This window comes from Bombus bifarius, unplaced genomic scaffold (genome assembly GCF_011952205.1).
Source record: "Bombus bifarius isolate JDL3187 unplaced genomic scaffold, Bbif_JDL3187 scf7180000008026, whole genome shotgun sequence".
In the NCBI taxonomy this organism is placed as follows: Eukaryota; Metazoa; Arthropoda; class Insecta; order Hymenoptera; family Apidae; genus Bombus; species Bombus bifarius.
In genome coordinates this window covers 1,018,164-1,045,062 of record NW_022884399.1, presented here as the reverse complement: position 1 = coordinate 1,045,062, position 26,899 = coordinate 1,018,164, and the positions used below count along the sequence as shown (strand labels likewise).

General features: G+C 31.5%; 1 protein-coding gene across 1 annotated transcript in view; it reads right to left on the bottom strand.

The window, feature by feature from the left end:
• LOC117207288 (neurotrimin-like) overlaps positions 1 to 26,899 on the bottom strand; it is a 259,977-nt gene that overhangs the window by 5,420 nt on the left and 227,658 nt on the right. Inside the window, exons 5-9 of the mRNA XM_033447337.1 lie at positions 21,497 to 21,625; positions 21,257 to 21,394; positions 5,157 to 5,306; positions 315 to 380; positions 15 to 116 (exon numbers count right to left, since the gene is read on the bottom strand). Of these exons, the coding sequence (XP_033303228.1) occupies positions 15 to 116; positions 315 to 380; positions 5,157 to 5,306; positions 21,257 to 21,394; positions 21,497 to 21,625 (585 nt within the window). The remainder of the gene's footprint in view (positions 1 to 14; positions 117 to 314; positions 381 to 5,156; positions 5,307 to 21,256; positions 21,395 to 21,496; positions 21,626 to 26,899) is intronic.

Genomic DNA, 26,899 nt, shown 5'->3' with positions numbered 1-26,899 from the left:
AATAAACTACTTACCATCGGTTCTACCGATGTTAGGCAACGACGAATCAGTTATTTGGTGTGGACTAGGTTCTACACTCGGTTCTGGCCTTTGTCGAGAATTTTGAATATTTTCAACTACAAATTAAACGTAATTGAATTTCCGTTACATTCATTTTCATTTTGATATATTCTGCACAATTTACGAAATTACGTACTATAAATTCCTTATCATCTTTTGTAATGCTATCGTATAATGTAGGTAAGTACGGTAATGAATTTCGAAAGCTTCTAATTGTAACTATAAATTTCTGTTAGTGCACCTTATACACTTACCTTCTTCACTAGTAGAGGTTGGAGTAGTAGTTGTAGTTCTCGGCTGTGTCGTTGGTGTTGGAATATCTGCAAAATACATAATTTTGAACAAAATTTATGCAATTTGAGTTTAAATTTACATTCGTATAATTGATTGTTATTGCATAGGTAGTAAGATTATCACTATTATTTTAAGTATTACCATGATTATTATTATTATTATTATTATAAACATCATTACTATCATTACAAATATTTCAGTTAAGTTATAAATTTATTCATATTAACCCCGAGCTCGTTAAATATTATATAACTAATTGTGACAAACTGTAATATATAAATGGTTTAAATAGTCTAATACTAACGATAAATATTTTTATAACAAATACGATTTATGGGCTAAAGGTTATAATGATTCTTTATTATAGGAATTGCATTATAATAGGTGTAATCTTTGTACATACACTAGAAAATATTATGACACTTCTATTCTGAATTATAAAAGAATGTATCAAAAAATATGTAAAAACATCTTATAAAACAAAATTGAATAGTACGAGATACTGTTCATATGTATATTAATTTTACGCTTTTTTATGTATTAGTGCGTCTAAATAACGCTAATATAATATTCTTTGCTATAGTGACCATCAAACTGGGTACTAATTTTCTTTTATAATGAATTTTAAGAGGTAATACGTATTTTCATTGAATTAGCAATATCCAAATCATTTGAAACTTAAAAAAATTTTAGGTAGAGAGTTCATTCATGTATTAAAAACGGTTAAGGAGGAAAATGAAGAATAATAAAGAATTATTTGAATATTCTTCATACTATATGCACTCTACAACAAGGAAATAACCAAAGATTTAAATTTGAAAAAAGACGAGTTAATTTATTACCTATACTGTTAACAATTTGGATGTAACAATCTATTTGTCTAAGAATCAGCTGTGTTAATGCGCCCTACCCGCCTTATTTCTATCGAATTAAAATAGATTTAGATACTTTATTAATTTTAATTCTATAACTAAAGGAAATCTAGTTTAAAATTGGAATAACTTTTAAATCAATAATTTTGAAAAATAAGTGTATTAATTGATTTTAGATTTGTATAGAAAACAAAAGAAATCGTACTCTCTAGATGTGTTAAAAAATTAGTTTTATTTCATGTCATTTCATTTGTCTAATCTAATTGTAAAAATACAGCTTGTCTGAATTTTGCGAGACACCCGATATAAGCCGTCATGAAAATTGCATGAAAGTATCGATTACAGAAAGGTCTTCTATGCCGGGTTCTCGTAGCCATTAAGAAGGTTATTATCCAATTCCATAAATTGGTTAACTCGGTTTTTGTTTTCTCTGACAACCTATCGGAAGGAAAATTTAAAATGCAAATATGTATTAAATCGCGATCACCGCAAGTGAAGAGTTATTCAATTGATTTCGTTGTAATGTATCGAGTCGGTGACTGATTAAACCACGAAGTTAAGAAGTACCACCTACGAGTAGACCAACCAGAAAACCTACAATTACAGTTCAATAGATAGCCGTGGATTCTTTTTGTCAGAAAACAGAGTGACAGTGGCTGTTATCGGTGATTTACGGCTCGCACCACTTTCCAGGAAATACGATTTTCAGGACAGAAAGGCTCACACTTTATCGAAACGATAAATTGCTTTCTGATATCTATCCGAAAATTTCTGCTAAATGTATTAAATAATATTGAACATGATCGTGAAACTTAATTTGTGCAGTTTATATTAATTGGATACAAAATAATTGGATATTAATTGTATGCATATATATATATTTATTATACATATATGTCATATAAAATAGCAATCTAAACATATTTAAACAAGAGATGAACATACAAGGTCATTTATGGACTTGGTGAACTCTAAGAATTACATGTTCTCCATGACAAAATTTACAATGATAACAGAAGTTCGATTTTAATGAAATTTTATGTATACATATGTCGAGTAGAACGTAAAGTATGAAAAACAATAATCGTTTCTCCTGTAGAAGTGAAAAATTATTTCAAGAGAGAAAGATCAGCCACTAATGTTTATACATCCTTTCATTTCTAAGAGGAAAAATATTTCTTTTACTCCTTATTTATCTGCAACCAGTTATAAAAAAGATAACAATAGGCAAATATCATTACATAAGGTACAATTTTGTGCAATTTGTAAATAATGTACTCATTGATTTGTAATTTATTTTATTTTCTGTAATTTAATTCATGGTACGTTTTACACGAAATTGTTTAGAATCTATCTTTTACGTCCGAATTATTGAAGAGCTTGTATCCTCGTCGGTTTGATATCTCTTCAAGTAGTTGTTTGGTAAGAATACTGATATGGTGGAATAGTTTCTGTAAATGTTTTTGAACCGTGATGTATTCGTGTATATTCGTAAGATTTTTTATTGAAATCGTTCCAAAATTTCAACATTTGAAGTGGACGCTAAACCCCACAGTTTTATGCTATGTGTCCATATGAGTTTAATATACATTTATTCATTTTTGTTTTGAAGTTGAAATATAAGTTGATTAAAATGAAGCTGATTTAGATTTCCTTTTTTGCCAGATATGCTTTCTCTAGTTGAATCTACGGTTTAAGTGCATACGAAAGTATTTGGCAAAGTCTGCTGGAGGCATTATTTTTCTACTTAACGTAATTAGGTGACGCATACACTTCCTCTCAATAAAAGCTACATAGATTGACTTGTTTGCATTGGCTCTAATTTTCCAGTTTTGTAACCATTCTTAAATATTATTTAAGCTGTTCTCTGAATTGTCTGATGCATTCTGTAGATCTACATGCGTGGATGATTGCCGTATCATTTGCGAAGATAACTGTGCGGCAATCTTGGGAAATTGGCATATCTGCGGCATGTAAAATATACTGCATTGGGCCAAGCACACTCCCTTGTAATGCTCCAAAATTGATAGGTACTACATCTGCCTGTACTTCCTTATACCTCACTGTAAAGAATCTATATTTCAGATAAAATTTTAATATTCTATATAGATTAAATGGTACACATTTTTTGATTGTTATAATAAGCCTTCGTGTCACTTTTTATCATAGGCTTGCGAAGTATCGATGAAATCCGTAAAGTAGTACTTTTTTCTTTAAATGATTGATTTATTTTTCGGACTAAATGATATATTTGTTAAGTTGTTTCGTATTTGCATTTAAGTTCAAGTTGGTATTCAAGTACTATTTTTCAACCGTGACAGAATTTATTTGACTGCTGATAAATCTTTCACTGCATCAGAATTTTTTCCAGGTTTTAATATTAATATTATTTCTGCTATTTTCCATTGTACTGGAAAGTACACGGTAATAGTCACTCAGGAGGGTGACTTTAATAACATACATGAAAATTAAAATCATTGGAGATGGGTGCCCTAAACAAAGCAGTTTCATCAATTAAATACATACATATTGAGAATCGTACAGAGAGAAGAGCGGCTGCCTTAAAAATTAGACTTCAATTTCGCGAAAATGGTCGTCAGTAACGTAAATAATAGTAAGAACAATAACGAGCTAGAATTCTCGATTTAAGAAAACCTGTTACGACCAAGGTCTTTCTTTGCGAAACCTATTAACCAAGGAAAAGTTCGGATCGATACTAGAATATGGTCGTTAGATGAAGGTATTTCTTCTATAACGGCCAACATGGCATTCTTGCAAACGCTTTTGTAGACTGATATAAAGATTTCATTCTCATGTACCTAGATATTCTGAGAGTATCTGAAATGAATTATTTATTTTTCTTTGACGTAAGCTTTTGTCCAAAAGTTAGTAGCGTAATAGTAACCTTCGCACATTTTTTACATTAAATTCGTAATTTAATGGAATAGTAATATTAATTATTGTTTTTTTAAATGAAATATAATTTTACAGAGGAATAAACAAATATTTGTTATATTATCATTAATAGATAATACGCGCTTTAGACAAAGTTAAATGAAAAGCTTATGCTTAAATTCGCTTTTCTCGCGAAATAATTATAATTTCAAATAGAATCATGACATGAAGATTCTTAATTCGCATCGTTTTATTGTCTTATCACCGACTGATTCTTTGTTATCGGAATCTTGTTTCCTTTTTTAAACTTGCCTTATAAATCTATAATTATAATTACATACGTAAAGCAGAGAATGTGCGATGAATTTATTAAATCGTATTTTAAGAATGAACAAACCAACGGAGGAAGATATTTCTCGTTTAATCTATATTCTGCGACGTGCATTTTGTTGAAACTGCAGCGTTGTTGCTGGCACCAGGTGGTCGCGCGTCAACTCATTTATTAAAAGCACACTGTGTGAATACCGTTCACTCTCCTTTTATCAAAAGAATCGTGACGATTTCAATAATTACTTTATTCATTACTTACTTCATTATCGTCTTCTTGTCTATTCATTGCGTATACACGTTATCACTGTTTTATAGAATTAGTAAAAGACTTTTTCAATATTTTCTAATATTTGTATAGCTCAAGTCATGTTACTCAAATTGCTTAATCTCTTTAAGTTTAATGTCACGTCAGCGCAATATTTCATTTTCGTTAGTCTTTTCACTTGAACTTTACGATTTTACAACATTTGAAGATATTAAGATATTTCTAGTACTATAATAAACGATATTTTTCTTATATCTTAAAAATTTATTTTTTCAAATTATTTATAAAGTATTTAGTGTACTTTATATACTATTGTATTATTATTTGTAATACATATTTGATGTAATTTGATACTAATGTACTTGCTGTCTTTTTTTTAATAACGTGAAGTGTACATTTTTGCTATTAAAGGCTAAATATAATGTGAAAGATATACTTACGATACAGCTTAATACTGCCATCTGTTTCCCCTAGAGAATTCTTTGATATGCATTTGTATGTTCCATAATCGGACATTTCCACCGATGATATCGTAAGTTTCATGTGTACTTTATACTCATTATATGAGAAAGTTTGATTGTATTTTTCTCCTGAAAACAAAGTATTAAACAAGATCTATATGTAATTATTTTACAACATAAATATGCTACAGGAATAATTTTATAATAATACATAAATAATGGATGACTGATAATGATGTCGAATTTATAATAAATTTTATATAAAAGATATTAAAGATTGAATATTTGTTCAATTCATAAGTGAAGTGAATTACAAAAGTAGAAATATTTGTACTCCCGATCGCCCAATTATTAAATGATTGATAATTGAGCTTTCAACAGATATAAACATTATCGTAATATAAAAATTCAGTGTAACGAAAACAGGGATATAAGTAAAAATTTCAAATAATTAATGACATAGAAGTACTCCTACTTTCAGAATTAGTCTTAGAAATATAATCCACATATAAAAATTAATATTTTATCAGGCAGACTTTGCATTTAATAACACATTTCAGACAATCTAGTATATCAACTAATTTTTTTGCCTATTTTGTTCCTATATTATTCCAAATATCCTTAGGTTCTTCGTTTGCTGTTTCATAATTCTGTAATATTTTTAAAATTTCTGTCCATATGTGTCATATAATTTATATTTAGACTTTGCGGATATGTTGGAAGGTGCTGTCGTATTTGAAATAATAGTTACAACCTAATTGCAATTTAGCTACACTCGATAGCAAATATTCTCATATAATGTATAAATAGCGCATCTCGTTCCAATACCTTTTAAGCATAATATAAAAAATATTTACAGAATATGATATTAGTAAATGATGTAATTTTTATATTTTAAGGCTTTTTCGAATATATTTACATTGAGTATATTTCGTATTAATTAAGATTTGACAAAATATGATAATGTTTTAATTCGTTGAATTATAAAATAAATGCGTATCGGAAATAAGTACGTATAAAATTAATACGCAATGTTGTAAGTTAAATATGTGCATTTTATTTTTACGTTCTTACTTGTTATTGTATATTGCATATTTGTATATTGCATTGTATATTAAATTGTGACGATGCATTTTCTATTAATCAAGTCTTTTTTAATGTTATTTTAACAATGTAAAACCAATGAGCACCGGTTTTTTTAATATTTGCGCATTATAAAATGCTTATTTATGCTTATCAAAAGTTGCAATTTTTTAATTTTTCTCCTTTATTCTAATTTCGGGTATCGATAAGTACTATTAACATATTTCATAAATAAATATCACTATTAACTTTTTAAACATTTAAGAAATGAATGAGGACGTTTATATAAAATTAAAAAATGTTGATAAATATAATATAATGAAAACTATATTGAAGAATGTATATAAAAACTAAAGATTGCTGCTGTGCATGTGAGCAAGTTTTGTTATTCCTAAATAAGTTAATGGTTTGTAATTATTCAGAAAAAATATAATTTACCGGTATTAAAATCTCTGTATATTAAAATTTTTATCAAAAGTTACATTATTGCTTTTTATTGTGAATAGTTATTCAAGTTATTTACGGCTATTGTGCGTTAAAAACCAAACGTGGTAAGTATTATATGTATATAACATTTATTAAAACAATTCGATAAAACAACGTAACATTTACAATCAGAATTATAACGATTTGAAATATTTATTACTGACGCGGAATATGCAAAATTCTATGGTATACCTACTAACTATTATATTTGTTGTTATTTCTATACTCAGAGGTAAGATCAGAATAGTTATTATTTTATTGGATGGATAAATCTATCACACCGTTCTGGCTCAAAAAAAAAAAAAAGAAAAGAAAACAAAAAGGCATCTTAAGCCTATCGATTAAATCTATCGATTGTAACTAGGATTATCCTCTAGTCACTATTTCTTATAACTAACACATCTGCATATGAATGGCGAGCACGAACTCACGTTGTCATTTTCAACAATATTAATTATACAATTTAAAGAATGTTCCGCGAGTAAGAAGCTACTTTAATAAGTTATTTTACCTATTTTCCAATTACAACGACGATGAAATACTTTTATATAAAAGAATCTTTGTAATAATTTATTTTTATATTTTCTTCATATAAAAGCAAGTTATTTGTGTAGGAGGCTTCATCTGTGCTAAAATCGGGTTTGAAAACTTGTTTAAGGTGAGCAATTCCAGACTGCAGAAGAACAGATAATCAGTAAAATGTTATTCTGCATGAGAAAATATATACAAAATGTGAAATGAAGTGTTTTCATTTAACGCATATATTGGATTAATCCTTGATTAAATATGTTCAAAGTAGATTTCATTAATTGTGGACATATAAATATATGTATGTAATATCGTGATGTAATATGTTCACAAAGAGTGGACAATAGAGATGTTAATCAGACAGAAAAGACGATTGTGGCTTAACTTGAACTATTCATACCAAACGTACAGAAAACAGCGCAATCCACACTCTCTCGGCAACGCCACTCGCAACCTCCGTCTCCGCTCGACTCGCACTCTGTTTCTCGACTCGCACTCTGCTTTTCGACTCGCACACTGTTTCTCGACTAACTGTTGTCGCATTCTATTGCCCTTTTCCTAGGCCCACCGCACACGTGTTCTGCAGACGCTCGTGGCCAGGGTCACGTAGGTCTTTTCCACGAAACTATGCACTTGAAAAGACCGATGACACATTGATGGGCCCGACGGCGCCTCGGCTCTCGCGACACTGTTCATAGTTCGTCCGATATTTCCCAGGCCTTTCGTTCACGATACTACATTCGGCCATCCTGCAATAACATCTGCCCTCAGATGTTGCCTTCTATCTCGCTGTCATCAGATGCGTCACTTTCGGCATTTAGGACCCAAGGTTTCATAAAATCGAGGTGTGCACGGGTCCTTCCTCAGGTACTGCTTCGCACGCTTTCTTCTTTTCTTGTAATTTCGCAGGTTCCCTTCTAGCTTACCTATGTTTCGTTGGGTTAGGCTACAGCCAAGGCAGTTGGACACCACGTGTTCGACCTTTTCGCGTAACCCCTTGAACCAGAAGTCCTTCTTGACCATAGCTTCTGTTTTGGTAACCTCGAAATGCCCACGCTCGTGCGCTTGCCTGACTACCTGAGCCCGCATCGCCTTCGATACTACTATTAGCACATCGTCCTCACACTCCTTATACAAAATATTGTTTCTTACTACCTGCCCATCGGCCTGACTGCACGTTGCGGCGTCCAAAATCCTACGGACTTCGATGTCCTTGTTCTGTGCCCTTCTCAACCGTGCAATCAGCCCGTCTTCACTCTCAGTTACATACATAGTACTCGGCAGGGGGTTCCTACTCGGAGCATCTACATGCTGCATACTTTTCCCCGGCCGATGACGGCCGATGACCTGATACGTAATCTCGCCTAGTAACAAGGCCCATCTAGCCACACGCACACACAAATCTTTCTTTCTAACTACACCTATCGGACTCGCATACTCCAAGTCTGACGATTTGATGACACCCTCGTTTATCCACGCTTCCATCAGATCATCTACTTCCTTTCTTTCCGACGGCGCCAGTCTTCGCGGTCTTCGCGCTACCGGCTTGTCGCTTTCCAAAACTACTTTTTCGGTTATTCCGACGTCTCGCTTCTTCTCCGGCCTATACCCCCTAACGATATCGCGAATCGCTTCACGATAATGCGGTTCCCGTACGTGTGTCAGGTCTGTTTCGTCGGTCTGTTCTACCGCGTTTACCCTCAGTACATCCGGCGCGTCCTCGTGACCGTCGGTCTGATCGTCGAGTCGTAAAAATGTCACCTCGCCCCGTTTGACTCGCAACTCTACCTGGTCTAAAAAGTCGGTACCTAAGAGTAGACTGTGTCTTGTCATTACCTTATTCGAGACAACATGCAGAGTGACAGTAAAGTCGTACCCGTCGACCGTCATTACCCTTGTGAACTCGCCCCAGGTACTATTGCCAGCGGAACCAAAACCATCAAACTTAAGTTTGCAGTTTCCCAGAGGTGGTGATCCTAACCTCACATACTCATCCGCTCGTATGAACGTAAGGTCACTACCTGTATCCACTAACGAGACAAACCTGCAGCCATCTATCGACACGTCCTTCACGTACTTTTTCCTCTCCGGTCTTGAGATTACGTAAGTCTTTACTTGTCGCGCTGTACAATTCGCCGCCACATGTCCAAATCCGCTGCACTTGAAACACCTAACACCTTCTCCCCTCTCCGGACACTTAACACTCAGGTGATCCTCACTACCGCAGATGAAGCATCTTCTTTTCTTCCCGTCGTTTTTAAACCCAAACTAGCGAGGCGTTCCTTCAACTCCTTCGTATTCATTTTCTCAACATCCTCACCTTCGTTACAATCACGCTCAGCTCTCTGTACACTTTCTAAATCTCGTTGACCGGTTAGCTCTTCACCGCCCGTCGATCCCTTACGATACGATTGTCCAGCCCTACACGCCCGATTCAGCCTTGCAATCAGCACTGACCTCGCACCCGATATAGGGAGGTTCATTCGCGCGAGCTTATTCCTCAGCTCCTCCAGCGTCGAACCCTCTTCACCCGACAATCGTTCGTCCCCGACGTTGGCCATTTTTCACACAACACAAACTTAAACAGTCAACGATATCGTCTTTTACCGCACCGCGTACCGGTAAATTCACAATTAGCTCCAATAGCTCCGTTAAACCGTTTCGTTTTCTGTCTTGTCCAATCCCGGCTGAGCCCCCAAAAATATGTAATATCGTGATGTAATATGTTCACAAAGAGTGGACAATAGAGATGTTAATCAGACAGAAAAGACGATTGTGGCTTAACTTGAACTATTCATACCAAACGTACAGAAAACAGCGCAATCCACACTCTCTCGGCAACGCCACTCGCAACCTCCGTCTCCGCTCGACTCGCACTCTGTTTCTCGACTCGCACTCTGCTTTTCGACTCGCACACTGTTTCTCGACTAACTGTTGTCGCATTCTATTGCCCTTTTCCTAGGCCCACCGCACACGTGTTCTGCAGACGCTCGTGGCCAGGGTCACGTAGGTCTTTTCCACGAAACTATGCACTTGAAAAGACCGATGACACATTGATGGGCCCGACGGCGCCTCGGCTCTCGCGACACTGTTCATAGTTCGTCCGATATTTCCCAGGCCTTTCGTTCACGATACTACATGTAAGTATATCTTCACATTTTAATTAATGAAACCTCAACGTCTATAAAAATTCTCGATAGGTTCTTCTTATTTAAATTTTATTTGTTGTACAATCCATTTGGATCATTGGTAACGAATGATGTATAATGAATATATATAATGAATTATCGAGTTATAAAATTTATCTAGCATATATTCTTATTTATTGTAAGAAACATATAATTACATTGTTAAATTTCTATAATATATAATTATGAGTATGGATATATATGTATCAAAACATAATTTCATAATTACTATATTTTTTGTACTGAGCCATCTTCTTTTTAATTCACATATTTTACTGCTTTTTTGTAGTCTGCATGATATGGTTCTCTGTTCTTTAGCTTCTCCTTGTACTCTACTAAAGATAAAATATTGTTATAGTCGATCCTGTTAGCGACAGCATTCGATTTAGCTCTGACGATCTGTGTCGCCACAGTAATAATAATAACAATATTCTAGTTGGTAGATTTTTGCTCGTTTGAGGTAGTATAACGTGATTTATATTTTCAAGTTTATATATGAACATCGGAGAAAATGAAGTTAAGGGGTAGAACCTTTTGCTGAAACTCTAGATAACACCCTTTAAAATACATAAGAAAGCAGGAATGCTATAAATATATATGTTTCAAATGCAATGGATGTAACATGTCTATACCGTAGCTAATTTTGACAAAAACTTTGTAGAATCTCATTTAATTAATAAATTTTTATAGAACTAACAGAAAAGAATTGGTTCATATTTCTAAGGGATTTTGGAATAAATTTACGAAAAAATAACGAAAGGTAAATAAATTGCATCCTAGATGAAATTGGTATCTTCTAAATATTAAAAAATGGATAGAAATATTTGCGTAATGCGTCTATACAGATTCACATTTTTAGGGCTATGAACAAAGAAATAGGTATTAAGAAGTGATTTACTTAATCCGATAAATATTATAACAGGTACTTTGAATTCTTTATGTGTATAGTTTTGTGTATTATGTACATTCTATATATCTTTATTACAATAAAATAGGCAATCTAGAGAAGTGAACATTTTTCAATCAGAAGAATTTTAAGCGCGACAAACCATGTGAACATTAGGGAAATTTAAATTGTTTTAACAATACAAGAGTTAATACAGAAATCACGTGTACTTATTTTAGTTATGTAAAAAATATATTACATTACTTAGTTTTATGATTGGTGGATGATGTTATAAATAATGCAATTTGAAATAATGTAATATTTTATTATATATTTACAAGTATCAATCGATTTTGATTCATTTGAATTCTATAGTGCACTTTATGCTTCATCGAGTATAAAAGCAGACATTAAGGTTTCACGCATGAATGCTTATACATCATGAAAATGAACCTTCATTGAATTGGTAAATTGTTCTGACTCTTTACTCTTTTCACACGCGCATTTAAATTAATTTGGCGGAGAAGAATTACGCACGTTACGTGAATAATTCCGTAAATAAAATGAAATAACAATTGTAGTTATATGTAACAAAATGTATATATATCTGATGTAACTTTAGAACTTGTAATATGAGAATGATATACAATTATCAAACATGTGAGAAATGTTAAGTTTAATTTTTCGGGCTCTACAACTTTCTTACGTTGAGATATTTTTTGTCATTTCAATGGAAATATAAAATTTCGAAGGTATTTGTTACTTTTTTAAATGTATGTCCGAAATTTGTGAAACATCTGTCGAAAATATGAAACGAATACAAAATGTAAATAGGGTCGCTTTTTATGCAGTCAAAAGACTGATTTATTTGAAAAACCATTTTTTACCATAATGCAATGCATTTCTCAATTATCACGATTTTCGTTTTAGCTGTTACATATTCATATATTTGGTAAAATTCACGACACCTACAATGAGAAAATTTCACACGGCATCCTATCAAAAATGAAATAAAAACTAGCTTGTAGTATGAAAGCTGATCACGCTATGTGCTCATTACGGCCTCGAACAATGTTGAAATGGGATTAGAATATTATATAGCATCACAGGATTAATTTCAGATAGTGAACCTATAATAAAGGTAATACCTTTGTTACTGTACTAAAAAAGGAAATTGATTCTCAGACGATATATATTCATAATAGAACATCCAAGTACTATATTTATTTATGTTATAGTATATTATGCTATTTTATTGTAATCTGTGTGCGTTATTACCTTTTAAGAAATTTAAAAATTAAAAGCGAATGAATAAAGTGTATATGATCGAGATAGAAAAAAATAATTAGTTTTCAAAACAAGACCTTTTCATATTGGATATTTAAAGGGCTTGGATCCAAACAAAGCCCCTTTTATTTTATTTTAAATGTTTTAAATCCTGAACGACTTTACATACCAACAGTAGAGACTTGAAATTTATACCCGGCGGGTACACGGATTCCTTTGTAAACTGATTCTAAAGGTGTGTCTACACTACACCGATCGGTATTGTTCAAATCGATGAACGTCTCCACTGACAGCACAGAGGACTACATTCGCCTATCTATGCCCTACGTCATGCCATAGTAAAATAAAAGTAAAACTAAAAACACAAACTCCTTGTGAGCCACTCGGTACGTCCGGTCCCCACTTCCCTACTACGCGCATCAATATGGTTTTCCTTGAAATAATTACGAATGTCACTATATGTTCGGTTTTGTGGAGATGTACTGTAGGATAAATATGTATCTATAACTTCATGATCACTTTACGATGATAGTATTAGCCATGTCATTATTTGAAGATAATTTGTTCTAAACAAAAAATGTCTTAGAGAAGAAAAATATTTTGAAGGGAGAATGAAATTTCTGCTGTAATATACAGTGAAATGTTGCATGAGGAATATCGAGTCAGAGAGAAAGGATTTTGTAATTAACAATTTGAGATCGTGCGAGAATCAGATGAGAGTGAAATCTAGGTATAGAGTGTAATGATCTGCGGTAAAGCAGAGAAGTATTTTCTTAGCTAGAGGGAAACTTACTGAGAGATACAGGATGAGAAGAAGGAAAAGAGAAGAAGAAAACGACGGTGGAAAGGTAGAATGCATTTATGTAGTGGCTCTATCGACCGTTGCAAACGGAAGAAAAACTTTCGCCGGCTTTGAGTTTGGAAAGCAGATGAAAAAGTTTAACGACGTTGAACTGCGTTGCCGAGCATTACCACGCTAGACGTCCAATGGATTTTCGGATATAAAATTACTTTTACTCGGAAAGTTATAGATACCAATATTTCCGTTCTTATCGTGTCTTCGTTTATTAGTAATGTACTCAACATGCTAATTATCGATACGGGATTTTAATTAATATTTTAACAACTTTTTAACATCCTATAAATTTTTAAAATCATATTAATACTGTAGATTATTTCTGGAGTAGTCATTTCAGTTATTAAATTTATCGGATCTGTCTAACTACCTATACCATTATCCTGAAAGAATAACGGTAAGTTCAATGGATAAAATTATAATATTTATGATGAGTAATCAATTAAATGAATATGGGATCAGGATTTTTATTGTACAGAAATAAAATTAAAAGTGAACAAAAATTTGTAGCAAAAAAGATAATGTGGTAACGTTTTCATATTTCCAACTGCGTATTAAATACTGAAAATTGAAATATTGAAAATACCGATTTGTAAAGACCTAAAACACCTTCTTCATATCAAATATCTTGAGAAGAAGGTTAACCATCGGGAAATAGGGGAGCGACAAATACCTTAAATACGATGGACAAGGTATGCACATTTAAATTAAAATTTCTAGTCCTTCGATACCTAAAGGATATAAGACAATTACATAGCATAGAAGAAAGCCGAGAAATTGGAAGGTACTTTTACGAGAGAGGTTCGTTAGCTGAAACTTTCGCTCAGGAATTAATAACATAGCAGACATCGTTTTCCCTCGGTAAACCGCACGTTACGAGCGAAAAGAGCGGCGCAAAGAGCAGAAGTCATGACAATCACGAGTCATTAAAGTTGTATACACGGTTCAGCGAAGCTAGGTCCAGAAAACGTCTGGTTTGAGATAGTCGAGAAGGGTGCGAGTCATCGTGATGCGGAAAGAACGGATGAGTTAGAATAGCGCAATGCCAGAGAGAGGGGTGAAAGGATAGTAATGGCATTGGTAAGTAGCCCGGGGCACGCTACTCTCATACAGAGGTTACTTCAGCACCATCCGTATTTTAGTTTTGTCCGCGTGATATGTATTCGTTGCTATCCAATAATCTAAGATTGCATCGTTGCGCGGGGAACATCCAGTTAACGGGAAGTGGTAAAATTCAAGAATGAAAATCGTATTTTTCTAAATCATATTGATTTCTATCTACTTTTTCTTCTTTAGTTTATTTCTTCGTGTTTTATATTCGCCTCTCTTTCATTCTTGATTACATATTATATCACATAAATTTCTATTGGATTGAAAAATAAATAAGTTCGGTTAAACTCGATATGTTTCTTTATTTGATCGCATTTATTTATGTTACAACCCAATGTTTTATATAAAGACAGGGTTTAGTCACAAATGCCTAAAAGTAAAATTTTTCTGTATACAAATAATATTTCTTCAGATTCCAGGAAATGATAAATTTCATACAAATAATAAATAATACACGTATGGCACGTGTTACTTCTAAAATTTATAGGAGTTTGTAATGGGTAGGACCACACATATTTCACATTTCTAACTTGCGAATAATGGTTTGTACGTGTACATTATTAGATCTGAGAGTAGAGCTACGGCCAGAATTCCAATAGAAATTATATTATATATACATGTATAAATATACCATTAGATTCACTTTCAACATTTCTTAATCATTGTGCAACGTACAACTACATACATATGTATATATGTAATTGAAATGATCGAATTTGATATGAAATAAATATTATCAGATTTTTTACCATCAATTCATTTCTCCTCTTTAAGTATTGAACGTTCGTATCAAATATAAACGACGATTCAACCGAAAAATTTTCTTTCTCATTTCGTTACACGTAAATTGTAGCTGCAGAATTTTTATATATGGTCGTATGTTTTTAAATGCGACATTTTTCCAGCATCGTTCTCATTCCAAATATGTTATTGTTCAGCAAAACATTATCGAGTCATTAAACTGCACCATATAATTCTTAGCGATCGAATGTTAACACCACATAAACAAAAGAAATTTAGATAGTCAAATTTTGACTTGTCTGAGGATACCGTCACTTAAATTTGTATAAAATTCATTTTCTTTGTTATATTTTTACATTAAAATTTGTATGTAATTCATTATGAAATCAATTCATCATCGACTAAAATTTGCGTATGTGATCGAACTCGAGGCAGCGGACATATATATCATGTATCAAAACGCCCGGAAAACATAATCTATCAATGGTTAAATATCTATGTTACTTTCAGTGACAATTGAATACATTTTCTGCGTTTTCTGATTCCTGTTTAATGCAACCAAAAAGAAAAAGAAAAGAAAAAAAGGAGGTTTTCGCGATAGTGTGTTTTAAATGGTATTTTAATTGTAAATTGTCGCAGGTACAGTTATGTGTATTATAAATTTTATTTCTTGTCCAAAGAATTGTGTTAATATACCTCTGAAATAATTCTGTTAACCAAATTATGCGTATTTATTTTTAGAGCAACCTGTCTTGTTTAATATACGAGAATTATTGTGGTGTACTTAAAGTTGGACATAGATAAATTAAGAATAATAAAACTTTTAACACATTGTTAACATAACAACAACCAACAGAAAAGGAACAAAGTAAACATTTTCATAGATATATACGTCTAAAGTTTAGAATTCTAATAGAAAGAGATGTAAAATGTAGAAACAACAGGGATTTTTAAACTTTGTTCCATCCAGTTATTGAACTTTTTATTTGTCTACTCATTAATATACATACACTATATCTTAATTCATGGCTGATGAATTATGTATGTACAGATTCAACATTTTTTTAAATAAGAGAAATAGAATATTTATACTTTACAAAACTAGTATTTGAAATATCTTTATTTGTTACCAGTTACAAATATATATGTGTTATTTCCTATTTGAGAATATTTTCAAATAATAGTCTTGTGTTTTTGTATAAAATTTATTAAATTTGAAATTTGAATTTGAAATTCTGAACCATTTCCGTAAAAGTGGTAATGCAAAGCTGACTATTGCTCAAATGATATTTTCTTCCGTTTCTGTTTTTTCCCGTTGTTTCTCGTTTTCGTTCCAACACACTGACAATAAGAGACAAGCAGCGAGCAAATACGAGATAAATAACGGCAGGAAATTCTTGCAATACCTAATTCGCCTCATTTTCGTAAGATCTGGATTCTCGCAGATCCAGGATCAAGTGAGGACTATTAAACAAGTGTTACTATAGATGTTATCTGTCTATTTTCCCCGAATTTTATTCGTCGTCTATTATAAAAATGAAAAATGAAGAAAGGTTGTAAGGGAGAATTACGATGATAGTTATTACTATTAGAGCAATTATATCCATTTATTTATTTTACCTAATAATGAAATATAAAAATAAGAGAGTATATTTAATATCTGCTTGAACAGCTTCACTGTATTGAATCCAGATTAATGAAGCTGAATATCAGATGGACGTTAAATCGTAAAGCATGTCGTAGCTCGTAGCTGTTATATTGGGAGACTGCAGGGCATCGCGGAACTAACATTCAGAATAGAACATAACGTAACGTGTCGTGATAACCTATTTGTAATTTTCAGTTTCTCTATTCCACCCAATGTAACTAGTAGAGATGAAACCAGTTAGGCTTATATGGTGCTATAATGCAATTATCACCACGCCATACCGCGTAATTCATAACACCGAATATTTAGCTATATCAAACAATACCTATGCATGCTCTTACTACTAGATGATAGGTATTTTCGGATTAAATAGATTCATATTGTTTATACTGTAAATAATTTTTACGATTTCTTGTAATATTTAATAGCAAAATGAGAATAACAGTGTAATAATGATAAAGTGATACACGTTATATTTAAGATAATAATAACAAATCTGTAACATTTTGTATTACTTGATGTTTAACCTGTTTCTATTAATTAATTAGTACTAATATAATGTAAATATAATATATTTGATTTAAATAGTGGTTATGAACAATACTAGGATAATGAATAAAATAAGCGTTACAAATGAAAGATGTACCTATGTAAGTACCAATACCCATCGAATCTAACGCATAAAATTAGTACCGATTCTACCTACACCATTGATCCTTAATGGTAAAGCACCTTTCGTTGTGAGATTTTGTGCAAACAACATCTAAAATTAACCTAATTAGTTGCGTAATTAGCAACCCTGTACATAAGGATCATAGCGTCTGTATTGTTGGCTTTCTTACTGTATCTGCATTACTGAGTCTAAAGCAATTAGACGCATTAACAGATCCGAGGATGCATTATTCCGAATAATTACCATACAAATATCGTGTCTCATTATCTGAAATAATTACGCGAACATGCACTCATATGTACTCGACGGCGACAGCAGCACTAGGATGGTCCATGTTGAACGTTGTTTTTTCCTGTCGCTATGTTAGCGCAAACAACGTCAATGCGTTCAAACATTTACTATCACAATACAGATATAAATAGCGAAACACTAACATCTCTGTTATGTAAGCTAATCTTTTATAATAAATTTTGACAAGTTCAATATTGAAGCAGTAAATTATAAAGTAGTAAAGTGATTAACGTATTAATTAAGATATTAAAAATTGGATTGACTGACTGACTTAGTAGTATCAAACATACAAAATATGAGAAATTCATTTATGACAGATATTCTTTGGCCGTTTATCTTATAAATACACCTAAATGTCCCTCTTTAAAATTTTATGAATGTACGGAAATTAAATATGTGTAATAATATTGTGCTCGTATATTGGAGTAAAAGTAAAATAAATTATTTTTTAATTTATGTTTATATTAATTTAACGTAGAACGCTTCTGTGAAATCATGAAAATTTGTATTTATTTTAATTCTTTTATAGTTTCATACATATGAAATCAAATTCAGATAAATAATCTTGTGCTTTTATCAAAATTATATAAGTTATCTTTTTCATAGGTTTAAAATAATCTATTAAACAAACTTAATTATTCAAATGTTTTGATAGAACAAATTTACTATGATATTAATGTATAATTTTGGCTTTTGTACATTGCTGAAACAAAACGGTATCAAAGATTAATATTTATATCATATTATAGACAGTGTTGCTAATGTATAATTTCATAAAAAATTTTGGAATTGTTTAGATATACTGTTAGTGAAACAAGTACAAATTTCTCTAACAAGATTAAAATATCGTTGACCATCAAGAATTTGATTTCGCATGCAAATAAAAATATATATGAAATAACGATAAAAGAATATAAATATTCCGAATTTTCGAATCGGTAGTTTAACAGGTTGCGTAAAATAGTATGCAAGTAGTGTGCACACACATATATCTATATAAAACAATAAAACATTATGTAAATAATCCTCACACGTGAAAAGTTTAGTACCGGACTCTCATTATTCGACGTAATTATGGATCCATGCATTTCCCCGTATCCAACTGCGACGTTGTTAGACTGTCCCAGTAATGTACGGTACATATGTGTCGTGTACTGTGCGTACACTCGTTAATAAAACAACATTAACTAGTCAGTACGGTTCAATCGCTCTTCAGTGAATTAGCAGTCCAGGAATACAAGCACGTAAACGCGAAAGCATCCCTTCGTTTCGTTATCCCTGTTATTTTAAATTAATAATGTCGTATACGTTCACTCCGATTTAAGGCACCATTTCCTCTCCAATAAATATCATGAAGCTTGGAATCGAATCATTTGACAGTTGAAAACTGAAAATTATATAAATAGTACAGTAGAATCTTGATTATCCGAATTTTCTATTATCTGACTCTGTTATTCGAACGTTTCATGATCTGAATAGGAATTAGAAATTACGTTTCGCATATAAACAATTTAGTCTTCTACAAAACTTTTTGTTAATGAACAATGATACTATTGCGCAAGTAATTAAATGTGAAGGATTGCTGTTATACACATGTATATTGTTGTTATTATTGTTACAAGCGTTGTATGCTTGGACGAAAGTTAAATATGCGACAATAAAAAAGGACATGGATGACGATAGTGAACTACATTGAAGACACCATACAGGAAGAAGTGGAAGATAGTTCATAGAGATCTAGTTAATGGGGCAGACGTGGAAGTAATTCTTTCTGCACTGAATAGAACTAGCAGAATTCAGTGATTGTTATAAAGCCGACTTGATACAATAATATCAGTATGTTGAAACGTCAATTGTCCATGCTAGTAGCGTTATGTATGCCTCGAATAATGAATTGGAACATGTATAATAGTAATCATTACAGTCTTTAACATTTTAAAGCATTCGAGCCTTTAGAGATAGGGTTAAAACTGTACGAGGCGCAAAAGGAATGTATATACTAACTTCAAGGAATTAAATCTGTTAAAAAAGTCTGATTTAACAGATATGAAGATTTGGGACCTACAAATCGTTAATCAAATTATATTTATTTTCGACATTTATTTATCAATATTGTTTTTATAACAATTTGAAATTATATTCAACATACTAAACGAAATTAATAGGAATGTAAACATATAACATGAAAATGCTGACTTTCATAAAATATTTAATAAAATTCAATTTATTTCCATTAAAATTTTTCATTGGCACTCATTCTTTTTAAGATAATATTTCAAAAGAACGTCATCTAAATGATCTTCAGAGTTAAGACAAGCATTATTTATCCGATATGAATAATAAATGTATATAGGGTGTTTCAATCTCGGAACAGGCTGTTTGATGTCCTATTACAAAGTTGTAACAAAGATATGTTATAACGTAAGAAACAATATTTTGGTCTTCAACAGAAAAGTATATGGAATAGGATATGTATAGACCACAGCGTGTATAGAATAAGCATCAATATGATTGATATGATGAATTATAAATCAAACCGTATTTTATCAAAATGTATTGTTAGGAATGATGAAAAATTGTTATAGGGTGTAATAGTGATTATCTTTATTGTCAATCTATAATGATCAATTTAAATATTTCTTACAATTTTCTAGTAAAATTAGAAATGACCTATGTCTATATATCATTCTTTTATTTATATCTATAAAATATATTGATAGAATTAAAAAAAAAAAAAAAAACTGGGGCACCCTGTATACGCGTAAGGTAGTTTTAAGGATAGATATCTGTGTATTACATGAATTAAAAATAAGAAACATGATTGACAGTAACATTATTGGTTTACTTTACTTTACTTGCGTGTTATAACCAGAGATGACAAATGGACGTTGCACAGAGATATTGTATGAAATATTAGTTCAGCTAGGATGAAATGTCAATAAGAAGAGTGCGATTCATTTTATCTAAATGTAACAAGTTATTATGCTCCATACAAACGTATACAAATATAGCATCTGGTGAGCTTTATATAAATTTTGGAATGTTCATTCTTTTGGTTACTGAATCACAAAAAGCTATTAACTTCACTGAATTCATATAAATTTATATTTACTTATGTGCGTTTATTTTGCTTGGAGTAATTCGGAAAATTGAAAAGATATAATCAATACTAACGAATCCATTTAATCGATATTGATGAAGTATTATTATAATTTTTATATTTGTCTACGTAAATGTGTAAAAAAGTTTAATATAACTAAATACATTCGAACTGCAATTCTATAATATTTAAGTCCAAATACCATTTTTTATAATTTCGTTGTTTTCCTTTGTCCAATAATTGATCGACTTTGGGAAAGCTTCCGAATTACACTCTAAAGTCATCCTTTGTCCCTCTTGTGCTCCAACCAATTGATTTTGAATTGAAATCATTGGACTAACTGCAAGTATAAATTAAATTTGTTTTACTGTAAAGAACATGTAATACTGTATGCATAAAGTTATAAAATCGTATACAGAATGCTATAAGAGAAGATACTCACACTGTACTGTAAGCATTATTCTTTTACTGACTGTAGGTGGTATACCATTTGAAGCGATGCACAGATATGCACCCATTTGCAATCGATTTATTTTAGTGATATTGAAAATAAATCCTTCCACAATTCTCACTGTAACAAAATCAAATGCTCATTAAAATCATCATAAGGAAATTTTTTATAAGACTAATTGAACACCATTGCGAGGTATATTTTAAATTGTTTTATCATAATAACATAGTGAATTAATACTATTAGAAAGTACTTTTCCTGTGTACACACATCAAGATATTTCATTAAATTGTATTCAAATAGTAAAATTTTAGAACGTTAACGATGCATTGAAATGAAATACTTCATGTGCTTCAAAGTTGCAAAACCTTTGCGGAGTAAGAGAATGTTCAACTACGTTTCCCAATAATACAACCCTATAAACTTCTCTTTGCTACAACCGAATGGTTTTAATCAATTAAATACTAAACTCGAAGCTTTTGTAGCATCAGCGGCCAAATGGTTTTCACTACAGTATCGGACAAAAGCATTCGTACACCTTTTAAAACACAATAACTTTTTTGAAATTGGACTTTTTTAGAAGTTAGAAGGATTAGTTTACTAGATGACACGTAAAAAAAATACACACTAAAAATTTCATCGAAACCGGTTAAAGTTGCTATGAGTTACTAACGCAATGTTTAAAAGCTGTAAAAATTGCAGTTTTCCACGACTTTCGGCCTAAAATTTAAAAGCGCGTCTCACTTATGCCAATTGGTAGGATCTCGAAGAAGAAAACTCCAGTTGTTTGGGTTAATCTTAAAAAAGCTATTCTGTTTTAAAAGGTGTACGAATACTTCCGTCCAATACCGTATATCCAAACTGCAGTCTCGTACATTTTACGTTTAGACTATGTTTTTCTTTTTAGAAGTCACAGTAGACTCGTATAAAAAGCGAATCTGACTTCTTCTTTTTCTGTTTTTAAGTGCAATTATACATATACATACATAACTTTTTTCTACGTTTCGCTTTAGTTATATATTGCGGTGGAATATTACATGTTATATGGTGGTATTCATACACAGGATGTTTTTAATGAAAAAAAATACTACAGAAACATGAAAAGAGCTATTACTACTACAGTTGTTTGTGACAATGAACTTTGAAAATGATCAATCTTTATATGACTTTTAAAGTCCATAAATATTAATAACAATATATATCAAATATTAAATAATTGTCAAATATTTTATTAATTCATTAATTTACGAATATTTTATTTAATTCATTAATGCGTACTGATTGATGGATTCTTAAATTTTTATACATTTAAACACTTTGTTAACCATACCTTCGATGTAGACTGTTCGTTTTATGTAATTTTAGAGCTAACAGATAAATCAAATGTATATGTAGGTATATTTATTGTCAGAAATTCTTTAACCTCAATAAAACTATATAAAACTTCTATAAACTATTGTAATATTTCATTCTATGTTTTCGAATAAATTTTGCGCAAAAAGTCTTCTTATTGCTGGTTTTAAATCATTGCGTCCATGTCTTGTAAGTATATATACAGTGACGAGCAAAGTATAAACACACTCCGCTGATTTTATGTAAAAGGCGATAATACGACTAATTTTTCAAGTGATCGGTAATGATTAGGTAACAGTAACTACAAGCTGCGTCTGATTAACGAAATGTAATAGTTCATTTTCATTAACATTAATAATGTACAGAACATTTTACAAAAATGGACATCTCAAACCATGTTTACAGTTTTGCACTTTAATTATACTCATCGAATTAAGGTTTCAACCTAGTATTTCGTCCACTTTCCTTTACTTTTTTTTAATGCTTTTAATCTACGAGGCATACTGTCAATTAAATTTTTAATTATTTGTGGTTCAATATTGTACCATTCCTATTGTGTTCTTTCCCATAATTCATGAACACTTGAAGGTGGATTATTATATTTTGCCAGCCTTCTTTTCAAAATGGACGACAAATTTTTGATCGGATTCATATCCGGTCTTTGTGCTAGCCACTTCATCACAGAAAAATTTTGATTTTCTAGCCAGGTTTGAACTATTTTTGCAGTATTCTTAGGATCCCCGTCTTGTTAAAATACTACTTCGCGTTCATTATATCCAATAGAATTAACTACAAAAGGTAAATTACTTTGTAGAATGGTCAAATAATGCTCTTTTCGCATTATAACTTCGATTCGAACTAAGGGACCTCTGCGAGTAGTGCAACCTTAACACATAATTGAGCCACCTCCAAACTCCATAGTTTGTTTTATACCACCTGGTTGATCATTATTCTCGGATGAAGTCCGATACCAAGACCTTCTGTCGGATTCGAATCTGTTAATTTTTGTTTCGTCACTCCATATAACTCTTTTCCAATCTTCAGTCGTCCATTCTTTGTAGGTGTCAACAAATTGTTTTCGTAATTTAATATTTTTGTTTGAAACAGCTGGTTTACTTTCTTTTTCCTTCGCTCGTAAACCAATTCTCTTTAAAGAGCGACGAATGGTCCGATCGCTAGCACTTATTTCGATTTCCTGAGCAGCAATTTTTGGTGTTCTGTAACTATCCGACCGAATACAGTGTGCAATTTCGCGTGCTGCTCTATCCGAAATAAGTCGCGGTCTACTATTTTGTGAAGAAATTGGTGCACTAACATACTTTTTTTTTATTCTTGCAATTATCGTATGACTGACACCACATTTCTCTGCAATTTGCCGCAACGACAAACCTTTATCACACAAACAAATAATACTGTTCTTTTTATCTTCACTAAGTGGCTTCATCTTGGATTAAGCATATCAAACTGAAAAGTAATCTAACAATGGTGTGGAACAGTTGACAGCGAAACAGTGGACAATCAGTGCTTATTGACAGTTTCCTTTCCCTGACATTTACATGTTATCATAAACGTTTCTGACGAAACGTGCAAAACTGTAAACATTGTTTCAAAATACAATTATTATAAAATATTCTGTACATTATTAATGTTAATGAAAATGAACTAATACATTTCGTTAATCAGACGTAGCTTGTAGTTACTGTTACCTAATCTTTACCGATCACTTGAAAAATTAGTCGTGATATCGCCTTTTACATAAAATCAGCGGAGTGTATTTACACTTTTGCTCGTCACTGTATATTGTTCCACCAAACTTTACTAGCTAAAAATTTCAGTTATTTGGAGAAATGCGAGATCTCTCGGATAGAATTTTTCTACTCCTCAGTATGATGTATAAAATATTTGCCTCCAGGTTATTTTTTTCAAATTTTTCCTGTTTAGAAATGACTAATTATTTTGTTATGTAAAATGATCAATTTAGTTCCCATAATATTTCAGATAATAATATAGTAACTTTTTTAACGCATAATAAACCGTTATTTCTTTTATCAATACTTTTGTATAAATACTTTTGCACTTGTAGCCCATGAGAGTCCTATGAAGTAAGACATGATATGACGTACTTATACATATTCATGTAGCCGTGTATTTATACATGTTATACACGTTACCGTGCACTTGTACATGTTATATATGTGTTACATGTACTTATACGTTTTACTGGTTCTACTTTTTACATTACATTTACATATTTACATAGCTATGATGGTACTATATTCAAACATAATAGTTTCAAATTACAAAATGCCAACTTCCATGTTTACATATTATACAGAGATTCCCTGAAAATGCATATTTCTTATGTTTTTATTAGGTTTCTAATAATACATATTTAAAAGTGCAATATATTTAGAGAATATTTAGAAGAATATAAATATAAAATAGTATTTGATAATAAATCTTCGTTGCATACATTTTTCTTGTATGTTCTTACTTATCTTCGCTATCTATGCCACATTGTACAAAATTACAATAAAGCTATACTTTTAACTTTGAACTAATCGATTCAAAGTAAAGATATCTTCTCATTTTTTCTAGATTATCAAATGTTATATTAATTAGTGTGTAATTAATATAATTTATTTTTGTAATGTAACTAAAAATTAAGCTCTTTGTTTGACTAAAAGAAAAGTTATTGAAAATTAATTTTCTAATTACTAATTCTTCATCCTTAATACATGATTAAATATAAGTTTTATTACTTAAATGTTATCATAATTTTTTCGTTTTAAATACACTATTTTTGGGATAAAAGAAATATAAGTATGGCTGAAAATATAAGCACGAATTAGACAAATAAAATGATAGTATATGCACGTGTAACGTTTTTATTTGAACTTACTCGGTAAAATTTCAAAGTCGTTCCTCTTCAGGACGGTGTCGCACGTAAAAACAGGTTGAGTCTAAAACTTTAGCTTATTTCTGCGTTAGAAACACAGCGTGAGGTATAAAAGAGAAAACTATATATTATATTCCGAACATAGTTGGAAAAACGTTGGATTAAAATGCGTAGGCATATCATGGATAGAATTAGCATTCTAGAATTTCTCTCCGTCATTCTCTTTGAATACTAATTGACTAAATTGTAATTTGTCAGTAAATTATACAGTTGAAATGTCATTGCAAAACTAAACAATTCCAAATAGTTGAAAATAATTGTTTCGATAATCATTAATAACAATTCATGAAGCAAATACTTCTTACGTTAAGTACTTTGTAAAGTTTCACGCATAATTTACCTTACTGAAAACCGTATTTATTCGTATTAACCTGTACCTGTATATAGCTTGTTCATCGATTCATTTAGCAGGTCGGCAATCATTTATGAAACAGCAGCGTTGATTCCACATCGCAAGAAATCCATAATAGCGTGGTCGAAATTAATGTTAACTGACCGAGTCGCTCTTTACTTCTGCACCTTCGATACTGCGTCCGTTCCTGGCTTTTTGTTAGTCCGTTTAATCTGAGTAAGCATTCGATGCTCTGAATGCATTCCTGGCGAATTGCATGGTGTACATAACGCTTGTCATGAATTTCTTGTTAATTGTAGTTTACTCGGAGAACGTCTGATTATATCGCGTTATAGCAAATATAATTTGGTTATATTCTCGAGTAAACGTAGACTGTCGAATAAGAAGAATGAAAATGTTAAGTATCTCAAGACGTATGTTTTATAACACTATATTAAATATTTTTTCTTAATTAAAATGTCCTATTTATCATTCCGAAATATCCCAGAAAACTGAAATTCTATCATTTGCTTTGTGACATATTTATCTTTTCTCGTTAAATTAAAAATATTTAGTCCTTATTCTGCAACAGTCTGCATAATATAATTTTACTTAAAAAATTAAAAACATGGGAAACTAAAGTAGGATCATTACAAATTTTTTCAGAAAATCCTCGGAGGTTTCCTAATTTTGAGAAACCACAACAATACGGATGATACGTTTTTACCCACAAATGCCAAAAATACTAAAA